This window comes from Heliangelus exortis, chromosome 3 (assembly GCF_036169615.1).
Source record: "Heliangelus exortis chromosome 3, bHelExo1.hap1, whole genome shotgun sequence".
Taxonomy (NCBI): domain Eukaryota; kingdom Metazoa; phylum Chordata; class Aves; order Apodiformes; family Trochilidae; genus Heliangelus; species Heliangelus exortis.
In genome coordinates this window covers 82,816,486-82,829,751 of record NC_092424.1, presented here as the reverse complement: position 1 = coordinate 82,829,751, position 13,266 = coordinate 82,816,486, and the positions used below count along the sequence as shown (strand labels likewise).

Sequence of the window (13,266 nt, the reverse complement as noted above, 5' to 3'; positions counted from 1 at the left end):
TGAAAGCCTTGCAGCAATTTTAACAGCAGTGTCTTTGCTATCTCTGCTTTAGCATTTCATACAGCCTTTAAAAGATGAGACTATTTTACCACTATTTTAACCACCAAGAAAAGGAACTTAAGAATGAACTCTAAAACACTCTCTGACAGAGTTACAAGCTGATATTAGACACCACAGGCCAAGAACTCACATTATTTACATTGTGAGAAAAGGTTCTGGCACTTTCAATACCTTTTGTGTAGCTCTGATTCTTTCAACACTGCAAGTGACTAGAAATACAGCTGCCAGTCCAGGAAGGAGATGCTACTTGTGCTCATAATCTTGAGCATTTCAAAGTCTCTCCACTACTCCTGGATTTCTATGACAGCTGACAGAAGACTGCTGGCTGTTCAAATACAAGGTATGGCAGTCATTCTTCTTCTGTTGCCATGATCTTGTGGGAAAACATATCCAGCATAGCAGAGGAGAGGAGCACAGATCCATAAGCAAGAGGAAAGGGGAAAGCTTGGTGGTGATGTATTAGGAGATGTGACTAACTTCGTCTCTGAAAGGAACCTTTAAACTGAAATGATCTTCAAAGAAGAAAACAAGGTTTATATTTCCTATTGGATCACAAACTCAGGGTCTTTAGTGAACTTTCTGAAGAACTGAAGACTGTCTTTTCAGACAATGCAAAGTATGAGATGATATGGAACTTATGAGGGCATCATGTAATTTATACGTCTACTGCTAAGGCACACACCCTAAGCAAGGATACAGTGACATACATCAAAGCACAGGGGATCAATTCATCTTTCCTGGCAGAAAAATCAGGTAAAAATAAAAACCAGCTTTTAATATGCAGCTGTGCCATCTCTTCCAGTTATTTAGCTATAAGGAACTTATGAAAGGACAGCACTTTGGACAACAAACAGCTGACTGACTATGGAGGCGGCGTATTTGCAGAAACGTGTGTCAGAGCAGTTGTTTCTACACAGATAATCAGATATAGCATCATGCTGTTGCATTAAAATCCTCCATTCTCCTCTGTGATGCTTTGCCTCAAGTGGCAAGAAATGCTGGCAAGCCAGCTGTGTACAGGAACTGAGCTGGTATAGTAATCACTGCTACTTTACAAAAAATGGGTTTAATATCGAGACCTGCTTTAAAAAAAAAAAAAAAAAGGCGGCCATCAATCCATCAATATTTCACTTTTGGAAGCATGTCAGTTCACAGAATATACTGAAATACTGGAAAGTACTTAATGGTGCCTGTAATTCTGTATGTGGTATCATATACAAATTTCTCCCTTAGGGGAACAGAGAACAACCTGAACTCTATAAAGACTCAGCCATGCTTGCTTAATCTTCTAAATTTCAGGGTCAATCTAAGGCTGCTTCTATGATTAAGACCATGTGTATTTCCTGACCTACTGGAAAACAAATCAACCCCTAAAGGATCATTTTGTCATAATGCAGCTTTCTCTCCCCCTAGTTAGCCTTCATGGTCAAAAGCTGATCTTTATTATTATATGGAAAGGATTAGTAGGAAATAGATGTGAGTAGAGGACATGCCTGTCAGGGAAAAACTCCAATATCCAACACTTTGAAATAGCTAAGCACAAAGTAACAAGAATCAAAAACAACCCCACCTCACATAGCTCTGAATTGTATCATGTGCACTTCAATAAAGCTGAACTATACTGGATTTACAACAGAATATATGCAGGTAAAAAGATAGGAAGGGTATTCTCTTTGCAGTCTAAAGATCATAAATTTCAAATGGCAGAGATGTTGTTTCCATATTTCCAAGAGAAATTCACAAACAGAAAATTCTAGCCCTAAGAAGGTTTTTAATAAAAATAAAAATAAAGAACCAGAAGCAAAATACAGGGTACAATAAGTTATCCATTATCAATAAACACTAAACACCACCTATCTAAAAAGTATTCTTCACTCCTCTCCACAAACATTCAACTGAGATTTTCTTTTCACTGTCTTTAGCAGATCACCTTCAGTATTTTGCTTCCTTACTGTACCTTCATTCAAGGACAAAGTAGGCCTCCACATCCAAATACAGACAGAGCATCCCTGAATTCAACACAGTATCAGGATTTATCTACCAGAATTTACTTTTATAATGTTACCATGAAAATAGGTAGACACTTAAAAAATAAAAAAAGCAGAACCAATACCAAAAATCTTCCCCACACAACTCACCTATATTCCATCGCCTGTGCTTTGCATCATCAAACTGCTGCCTCAGCACTAGGAAGTCTATGACATCTGGCATATCATGGTACCTAATTGCAACAGAACACACAACTATTAAGAGATAAAACAGCAAAAGGAAAAAGTAAAGCCCTTAAATAAAAATTTAACACCTTGAATTCAACGCTTCAAAATCAAAAGCACAAGCAACAGTATTAATGGTGTCTTAACTTTCAGTCCCACCCCCCCAGCACAAGAAAGCATTGAAGTTGAGTAAAATACTGCTTTCCTTACTTCATAGTGAATGATCCTCCTGTTAGTTTACCCGTATCAGGGTCAAGAAAAGCTAGTTTAAGACAGCAGAGAGTAGGTAATCCCACTTCATACTTAATCCCAACTATTTTCATCAGCTCTTGCTCCTGGAACAAACAAAACATTACATACCACCACTGAGGTTAAGATGACAGTCATAACTTTCTGAAACATGAAAAAAGGAGAACAGATTTCTGACAGAGCACGTCAAAAAGTCAAGTCTCTCAGAACAAGCTATGATTTCACAATATAACTTGTTTGAAAAGTATTTTGCTATAAAGTGTAACCACTTCATCTGCTCAAGCAGATGTAAAATAGTTTAATGTCTGATTTCATTTGACTATTTAAGCTCTCATCTTAAAATATTATGAGCACATTAGAAAAATCTGCATCAAGAATTATCTTTCAGTTAGTTTCCAAGATTTTTTTAATATTAAGATATCATGAAAAAATGAAAAAGAAGCCATACCCGTAATTCCATTTTATGCCATGGTTGCTTTTTTGGATTAATACTATATATTTTATTCTTCTTAGCCATTACAACATATGCCTCATGACCTTGTCGGAAATAGTAGACCTAAAAGTAAAAAGTGCAGTTGAAATGTTAGCATATCATAGTCATGTAATGCATGTACTTTCTACTTTATTGTCAACTTTTTTCCTGTTTTCTTTCAAGTCATTGGTTCTCAAGAACTTAAGGGGGGGACAACTGAAATAGGTATTATGAAATATTTACAGAAAAAGTAGTAATGATTTAGAACACCATTTTCCCTATGAGAAAAATATCCTAAAAAATAGAGTCAGTAACAAAAACATTTATCATTGCAATATATATCAATTCAATGACAGGAACATGAATTTCACTAAATCACCTGGTTATTCAGCAGTATATGACAGCCCTAAGTTACCAATCAAGTATCTGGGTAAACACATCTTTTTGGAGCAAGAAATATATTCCAGAAAGAAAAGGCAGCAGTTTGTAGTTATTCTGGTAAGATTTTGGCGTTCCATTTCCAATGAATGAGTGGAACAAACTGCCTAACAAAGATATGAACAAACTGAAAATAGACATTTCAAGTGCTTATTAAAATTTTTTAAATCCTTCCACTATAAATTGCCATGGTTCAGACACTCAAAGTCCCTTAGTTTTATTTTTAATCCATTGTATATGATACCATATGGATAAATGTTTTTTGTTATAAACAGTAACAGTAATGAAGCAGTAAGCTGAAAGCTTTAAACAAATATTCAAGGAATTGATCCAAAATACAAAAGAGAGGTTTCTGAAACTAATTAGAACAAATGTCTGGTAAATAGCTGTACTCCAGGTATGGTGCATTCTAAATAAAATAGTTCTCTGGAAGTGCCCGAAGCCATAACCATGGAACTTCCATCAAGTAGGATGAGGGAGCAATAGCATAAATGTAAAGCCCTAACACAAGGAAAAGAGCAGACTGAAAAGCCCTTAAATAAGCACACTAATACTTGGATTTCCACATGCTGCCACTGTTGAATCATAATATGTATTATAAACAAGTGTCTGTCAAGTTTCTGCACTAACAGTCACTGAACTTTACTAAATTAGCAAAGCAATATTTTTTTCTAAATGGAAAAGGATTCTTCAGTTTCATTCCACAACACAATTTTTTAAGCTCTCGTTTTTCATAGTATTTGACGTGCACAATATCTTTGTAGGGAAAAAGAAGCACAATAGTTACAGAAGGTATAAAAGCTGTGTGAATCTCCTATGCACTGTCAGAATCTAACTGGCAGGAAAAGGAACATAGGCTACTGAGAGACAGATCTAAAATAATGCCAATTTAAATGACTTTCATCATGGTGACAATTGTTTACCATACCTTCCAGTGAATCAAAACAAAAAAATCAACTTAGTGGCACAGGCTACATACAATTCCTCATCCACTTGCTGTTTCTGATAAACCTCTACACAAAAGTGAAAAAAAAGGTGAAACATTTTTGTTTTGTAAATGGCTCTAAGCATTTCATCTCCTTTAAGAAGAACAAATTACGTATGTGTGAAAAAAAGAATCTATGCATTTTCCAGGAAATTATATTTTTAATCTTGATAAATTTCTGCTTCTGCAGGTTTGCTGTTGTATCCAGAAGCATTCTTTATCATCTTAATAGGAGAAAACAACAAAGAATACACACTGCATTTCGATAATCAGACAGGGAAAGTGCAGTCCCACCTCTCTGGTGTATCCCCACTGTCCCTCAAGACACACAACAAAGGTCTGTAAACAGCAGTATTCAGAAAGCAAAAAGGGATGGTGCTAGTCTTATGCACAAAATATTAATAAATAAAGCACAACTTTTTTCTTTCTTCTTTGTAGAACTAACTATATGAGAACAAATTTGAAATATCTCTCCTCCCCAATCTTTATAAAACATACCAACTGTCCACCAGAATGTTTGAAGGCCACACAAGACCTCTTCCCATTATACTTCTCTAATTAAACTGATCTTTTATTTCTTTGGATCTCAAAAGTAACTTTCTAGAGGAATAGCTTCATTTCAAGGTATGGTGAGGGCAGGTATCAGATGGAATTTTAGACAGAGCAGCTTAACTACAAATGTATTGTCTATTGGTTCAGCTACTACAACTATGTAGACACAGAGATTTCCCTGTTCACCAATGTAAAGTATTTTTCAGCAAAAGAATGTAGCCTACTTGGATATTCCTAGTACACACTGCTGAAGCTATTCAGCAGGTGCCAAACCAAACACACCACTTTATCTTACTAAACCAATGCAATGGTAAAGTCTTCTGGGTAATAAGGTACAGATAAATCCTTGGCTGCTTCACTGTATCTGGATTATATCAGGCACCAGATATATTTATTTGGACTCCATCTTTTGAGCTGCAGTTTCCAAAACATGCTTGCTGGAGTGTATAAACACACAAGTGTGTTTTCCAGTTCCCACTCTTGACTTGATGTGCTCCTTACCTTGCTCCCTAGCAATGCTGATGTAATTTTTGCATAGCTGTGCTGAGAACTGTGTGAGTGAAGTGATCCAGTTAAAACAAAACTGCTTGCACATGGCAACCTCCACTCCTGGTGCAGTGTCTCAGGTGGTGCTTACAAACAGCTCCAGCTCAGAACCAAAGTTAATCAACTTTTCTACTCTATCAAGTATTTCAACAACTGAGTTCTGGAGGTGTGAGCTATGCAAGAACTCTGTTTAATACCTCAGAAACACTGCTCCCTCAGGAGCCAACAGATTACACATTACAGCATAAGCCAGCTATTTCCTCTTACTTTAACCTGAGGGGATTTTAGGGAACATGCACTGACTCTGGTTTTCAAGACTGCCTTCTACCTGGTATTACTTATTTATGCAATTCAAAGTAGAATTGCATAATACCCCTGTATTTCAAAGTAGAAAATGGGTGGGTGCCCTGTTGCTACTGGTATTTTGAGACCTTTGGGCCATGTTTATGAAGTGTTTACAGTCTAATTAGAATAAAATACATCCATATAAAACTGCCCTTGTGGTTTTCTGTTTAAAGAGAACAGCAGAAGTTGTTTGGTATCAGAAACTGTCCTTTCAAGGACAATATCAGATATTTTCATTAGAAGAAATGAATTACCTGAAGTCCCAAACTGAACTTTTGTAGTCTCATAATTTGTATTTCATTTCTTATCTACTGCTCAGTGTACAAGATGCTCTGAAACTAAGGACTAAGGACACTACTACACTAAGGACACTACATAAAACAGCTTGTATATATGTGCCATGTAACACACTGAACACAGAAGGAGAAGGAATTTCATGTGACAGCATGGAATAAAAGGAAGTGAAAGGAACAAACACTGTGCAGAATATTTTCAAGTATGGGAAAGACTAAAGGAAATGAAAGTAAATTTTAGCAAGATCAAAGAATGTTTTGAGAAAACTCCAAAGCATTCTGCTATTAAATGGCATTAAATATGTGGAAAAAGTGCATGGATAAAAATAGAAAAAGGCAAAAACAATCTGAAAGGAGCAAGAACACGGAGGGAAAAACTACAATACCTCATCCCCCATCTGTGGCACAAACGGGCACCGACGAGGAACAGTGTCTGTAATCCATGCTGAAGGCAGCCATTCTTCCAGTGTCAAACCATTTTCTGCCAGCACACCTACAGCCAGCCTCTGAGGAAAATGCACACACTAGATTAAAATTAATAAACTAACATTTGAAGAAGTCTTGTACATTGGGAAGTATTCTATAAAAACAGACATTTTATATTTAATGTAAAAAGGATATTATTGCCAGTGTGAACATAAAACTTACTTAACTGCTTACAGTAACACTGAGAACAAAACCAGTAGTACTCGGAAAAATTATCACCTTTTATAAGTGTTGTTTGGTTGCTTTTTAATTTATTGGTTTTGTGGTGGTGGTGGGGTTCTTCTAACAAAGACTGAATTAACACTCCAGTAACCATGTCTCATGCCCCAAAAGGCAAAACTGAAAAATGCCATTCTCTTTAGCAGTATGAAACTATAACTATACAGCTGCTTCCAATTAAAGAACCCCAGAAAATTATGAGGAAGGGTTTAATGAACATAAATACAGCTAAAGCATGTGGAAATGGCCTGGACTGAGTACACACAAAGCAGGTCTTTGCACAGCCATCCAAGCAAGGTTGCTGTGAAACTCTTAACAACATCTTGTGCATGTATACAAAGCAACCTTGGATGGTTTCACAGAAATCCACACCATACAGCCACTGATGGGAGGCCTTGCATCCCCAGACTGCAAATGGGATACTTCAAGTGTAACTGAATTGCACAAATTTAAATATTGTTTTACCAGGATTGGAACTGCTTTTAGTTCACCACTGGAGTGCTAGTGTGTACCACAGGAAAAAAGCACACGTGGTTAGAAACAAACAAAGCCAAAGCAGAATCTCTCCATTACAATAAATCCCTGACAGAGAAGCACCTTCTGTATTTTCAGGTTCAAGCAGGTCTGTCCTGTGAAGCACAGATACACTGCACCAGAGCAAAGTATGTCTAGCTCATTGTATTACGGGGAAGTGATAAAAATTGCCTTCAAACAGAAAATCTTCCCATCTTCACATATTAATAATCAGTTTAAGACCCTCTGGAAGCTAAGCCTGAACTCAGGCCATCAGGAAGAGACCAGTCCCAGTGAATTGGTATGATATTTTCTGAAATTATGAAATCCTTTAGTAACTATAATTAATCCTTTAGTTCCACAAACCTGGTTACATGCTCTGGTGGTCTGGGGGTTTTGTCTGCTTTCAGGGAGAAGGGGTTGAACATGCAAAAGGCTCTTTATGTCTGTGTTACTGAGTGTTAGATCTCACTCATAGCAAAATAATGAAGGAAATAATTCCTGCATATATTATTTCCTAAACCATTCATAGTTTTATAAAAGCTTTTTTATCATATCTCCTCCAAACTCTCTCCTTTCTAAGAGTCAGCCTCTTTGTGAGCCCCTAAGAAAAAGTGTTCTGTACCCTTTGATCTTCCTGGGTGCTCTTTTCTTGCCCTTCACCACTGTAATTTTTTAGATAGATTTTTGATTGAGGGGATTAGAAATGCAAGTGCCATTCAAGATCTCAACAGCCCACACATTAGTATAGAAGAATGACATTTTTCTCTAATCCTTTCTTAATTCCTAAGATTCTGTTACAGGCTACAAAGACAGTAAATTTTATTTTTTTTTCCCATAGTGGAAAGCCCTAATTTTGCTTCAAGTTCAGGCAACAAGGAGAAGTGAATTCTCTGCCAAATAAGGAGGTAGAACTTCCACCACAAGAAACATGTAAGACAAACACTTGTCATAAATGACAGATCTAACTAATCCTACCTAGATATAGAGAGAAGAGGGATGATTTTTCGATATTCCTTCCACAGTAATATTTTCATGTGATTCAAAAATGAAACAGGTCACTTTTAAAAATATGAAATACCCAAGTCTGACAGTTTTGGAATCACAGACCTCCTGCATCTCTATAAATGGGACCAAAATGGATACAAGATTCCAAAAACACTCAAGTTCTGCTTCAATCTAAGTGGAAATACCAGTCCTATATTTTTAACAAAAACCTACATCAGAGATTTCAACCATTGAACTCTGCCCTCCCTCTATTTTTCTGATCTCACATCTTCTTCTCGTTTCAGATTGTGTAAATGCCAAGATATTGTTAGTATTGAAACTACCACCACCAACTGTGTACCATAAACAAAAAGCAGAGTGATCAAAGAGTAAAGACTACCACCTAACACCCTGACCCAGGATTCACAATAAAGTGAATACTGTGCCAACCTGCATGTTAAAAAAGCTGTTTTGTCAGTCTATTTCCTAATAAGTGTCAAATGCTGAAATAATCATCTTAAGAAATGCTGAGGACTCCTAATCTTACAAATGAACAATAGCTGTTTAGTTACATAGATGATACAGTTGGTTTCCTTGGGTATCACAAAGATGGAAACCTTGAGTTCAAGAAAGCAACTGGCATCTACTAGATGCATTACCTCTGGTCTCTCTAAAGAAAGAATGAAGAACCCAAATATTTCTGATCTAACAAGTAAAAAAAACAACCACAAACAAACAACAAACAAAACAAACCAAAAACCAAAACGAGACAAAGCCCCACACACCCCCACGCCACAACACACTGAAAGTAACAAAAGCCACTGAAAATATTTAAGTACTGATATAAACTTGAATTACATGGTTATAGTAGAAAGCAAACAAAACACAACCAGGCAACAACAAAATCCCAATAAAGTGAAATTTCCACTGATAGAAGTATTAGTATGATAAGAGTTCCTCAAGTGAAACATATTATATTTAAAAAACATAGAATTACAGCAAATATTATTTGACTTACAAGAGCCTGTTAATTATAATTTTTTTTACTTGTAGAAGTTAGGATGTTTTCAAAGTACATAAGATTAAGTTGCAAAGGTAACCAAATCACTCATCTAATCTAAGACAGTAGGAGTGAGCACCCCATAATATAAAAAGAACATCTAACCTTTTGTTTTCTCTCTTTGGGTTTCCTCTTCTTTGGTGATGTTGATGGTCCATCTTTCTCTTCAATCCCTTTTTTCCTTTCCTTTTTAATTTGCTTCTTTTGTTTTTCAGGTCCTTCTTCATCTTCGGAACTACTTTCTGCTTTCTTTGTTTTAATTTTAGGAATTTTCTTTGGTGGTTGCAGATTTATTCCTGCATCTGCCGTCCAGTCAGAATAATCACTAGAGTAGTCACTACATGAGATATACCAAAGAAAAAAGAAATTAAGAATACAAAGGTTAAAAAGCAATTCAGAGTGCACCGAATTACAGAACATAACCTAGGATGATTATAGGAGTTTAGGCCTTGGTTTTAACTATTAAAATATTTTAGTTATATAGATTGTTAACTATATTCTATCTAAAATTTAAATGTCAGTAAAGCCATTATTCACTAGGTCAATTCAAGATAATACATGTTACAGCTTGGATATTATTCTCAGGACTTCTGGTTTTAAATATGTTTGAACAAAATTAAACAAAAGCCATCCCCCTGCAAAAACCTTAAATCTACTAAAAGAAAAACAAATGATGGTTCAAAGCTACCTCAATCTTTGCTCTTTAATTTCAAACTAAGGGGTCAGCAGAGGCAACCACACTGCTCAGACTGACAGCTACAGGAAACTGCTACTACATGCCTGGAGTGTGTACATGCTTGCAAAGAACAAACCCCTGCAAAACCAGCTGGAAAACACAGATTAAATCTTCCCTAAATTTTAATCATTAACATAGCTGAAAATGAAATCCTGAAAGTTTTATATTCTATTTCATGTTTTCTTCTAAACATGCACAACTTTTGTCTATTGTTAATTCACTGTTCAGAGAGAAGATTATTTAAAAATTATATATATAAGGTACACTGTCACTTACCTAGAACTGCCATCACTGTGCCATGCTCTTTCATCATCTTCTGATGTTCCACCACTGGCAACAACTGCCTCTCCTTCCTAACAAGGGGAGCAGGGCAGAGGAGAAGGCAGAGGGGGAAAAAAAACCCGAAACATTTTCTTTGGAACTCAAATACATGACAACACAACCAGGACTCTTCTTGGCTTCATATGTGTTCTATACACATATAGCATTATAAAAGCCTTATGCTCCTTAACAGGCATTTCAGTTTGCAGATACTTACATTAATGAACTTCACTAAATAAAAAAGTAAATAAATATCTCTGCCTGGATTGATGAACAATGTAGGGCTACATTTTTTAACACACAGCCAGTGGATACCAGAGACCCTCTCCATCTCCATTTAGAAAAGGCTAATTACTTTTGAAAATTACTTCCAGCCCTTCTTAACACAGTACTTCCACATCTTCTCAATTAACATCAAACAAAAACCCAGCACAAACTGTATATACACTTATTACTAATTTCTGAAGTGTAGCTACAGAAGCACAGAATGGTGGAGGCTGGAAGGGATCTCTGGAGATCATTGTGTTCAAACTCCTTGTTCACACTCGAGCACAGATCCTATGAGGAGAGGCTGAGGGAGCTGGGGCTGTTCAGCCTGGAGAAGAGGAGGCTCAGGGGAGACCTCATCACTCTCTACAACTCCCTGAAAGGAGGGGGTAGCCAGGGGGGGGTTGGTCTCTTTTCCCAGGCAACTCTCAGCAAGACAAGAGGGCACGGTCTCAAGTTGTGCCAAGGGAGGTTTAGGTTGGATATTAGAAAGAATTTCTTTACTGAGAGGGTGATCAAGCATTGGAATGGGCTGCCCAGGGAAGTGGTGGATTCTCCCTCCCTGGAGATACTTAAAAAGAGACTGGATGTGGCACTCAGTGCCATGGTCTGGTAACTGCAGCGGTAGTGGATCAAGGGTTGGACTTGATGATCTCTGAGGTCCCTTCCAACCCAGCCAGTTCTATGATTCTATGATTCAAGCAGGGCCACCTAGAGCCAATTACAACACTAAGAGGCCCTAAGGGCCATATGAATTATGCTCATAAATATCGGGACTATTTAACAATGCGCACACATACTTTGAAACAATAATTAACTGAAGCTTGAATGAACAGAAATGGTATGTGTAAGATTGTCTCATGAATAAGGATCTTACATCTGAAGAACTGTGTCCATTTTCTAGCTCCTCAGCAGGCCTTGCAGTTTCTTCTACTGCGTATCTCGTGCGGTAGTTGTGCTGATTAGCTTGCTGTTTTTTTGAGTCACTAGTGTCTAGTAAATTATCATGAGAATGGTTCTGTGAAGACAACAAAGTCAAGATACGTAATTTTGAGTATATATTTTACTAATACATAGCATTTGCTTGATTATTAGTATTCCAGGAAGCAGCTTTTGCAGAAGCCAAAAGATACAAGTTTCAACATCGTAAAATTCAAAACAGGCCACGAGTCCAATCATTGAAGAGCTGCTGAAGAAAACACTCCACATGCCTAGCTGAATGTATGCACAAGCATTTCAGTGTATTCTGGAAAAAATCTTCCTAGATATAATAGAAAATTCTTATCATGAATTATTGGAACCCTTTGTTCTCTACAATGTATCAGTTAACTACTGACAGGCCATTAAGAGGCTATAACAGCTCAAAATTACAACAGAAATGGACATCAGAGGAAAAGGGACTCTTACAGTAAGAGAACTCCAGTGTGCTACTCCGCAACTGAGAGGTCAGACCTATTAGAAGATTCATACTGTAATACATCTTTCAGCATCCAGAGATGACTGCTACCAAGTGAAGGCCTTTAAATAGTAGGATGATGCATGGAAAAGTTCATATGAATGAGTCAGTTGGAAAGAATAAGACTTCTTATGAAGCTTAGAAGAATGAAATAAGGCTGTAATTATGAAACACTTCACACTCCAGTATGAAGCAATTTCATTCCTCCTCTAGAATACATATTATGCAAACAGTTGCTCTCAACATGAAGTGTGTAATCTTTGTAAGTCTCCAACCCCTAGCAAAAAAATCAAGAGCTATGATCTCAATTTCAAGAGTTCTGTGGTGTGGTTGTTTTTGGGCTTCGTTTGTTTGTTTGTTTTGACATGCATATTTGAACATCAGTCTATCTCAGAGCAATACAATAGTTTCTGGACACATTCCTCTCTTTTTTCCATAAAGGAAACATCAGGTATCTAATCTAGCAGGTGCTGATATGGTTGAAAAAAACAGCCCCAGAGATGATGGAAGCAGAACCGAGGCAAACCAGAGAAAGATACTAATATTATCTTGGATTATTCTGACCGTTTGAGTCATGTATAATGAGTGTTTGTTCATACAGTTATATCTTCTTGTTAAGGAAAAAAAACAAAACAAAACACACCAGAAGTGAAAACTACTAAAACTTGGCCAAGCAGCACTAGCTAAGTAAGATTTGTTTTTCCTTAGCCACAACAATTTTCCTTGAAATATATAACTCTGGCATGTAGGACACTTCTCTTACCCTCCTCTTTTTCAGGCATGACTGCCACAGCTCAGTAGCATAGGCAGGCACACTGATCTGTACAGCTCTGTTAGTTTTCACCAAAGCACACAGGACCAACACACAACTGCTCTCTGATCTATTCAGTGGGCACTGTTTCTGTTGTTCTGTCCAGTGAATTCAAACAGGGGAAGCTATCACTGACAGCACACCTACCTATGACACTTCTAATGGGACTGCTCAGCAATCAGCACTTTAACATTGCCTTTAACATTTGAGACCTGGGTCATGACTTCTGAAATCAAACCAGCAGCACATACCACATC

At 37.0% G+C, this 13,266-nt stretch overlaps 1 protein-coding gene across 4 annotated transcripts in view; it reads right to left on the bottom strand.

The window, feature by feature from the left end:
* Window positions 1–13,266, bottom strand: part of PHIP (pleckstrin homology domain interacting protein) — a 113,411-nt gene that overhangs the window by 23,343 nt on the left and 76,802 nt on the right. For all 4 annotated transcript variants that reach the window (XM_071741498.1, XM_071741499.1, XM_071741500.1 and 1 more), the window contains 7 exons: window positions 11,620–11,760; window positions 10,431–10,507; window positions 9,524–9,755; window positions 6,540–6,659; window positions 2,971–3,078; window positions 2,484–2,608; window positions 2,199–2,281 (listed from right to left, as the gene is read on the bottom strand). In XM_071741498.1, the coding sequence (XP_071597599.1) occupies window positions 2,199–2,281; window positions 2,484–2,608; window positions 2,971–3,078; window positions 6,540–6,659; window positions 9,524–9,755; window positions 10,431–10,507; window positions 11,620–11,760 (886 nt within the window). The remainder of the gene's footprint in view (window positions 1–2,198; window positions 2,282–2,483; window positions 2,609–2,970; window positions 3,079–6,539; window positions 6,660–9,523; window positions 9,756–10,430; window positions 10,508–11,619; window positions 11,761–13,266) is intronic.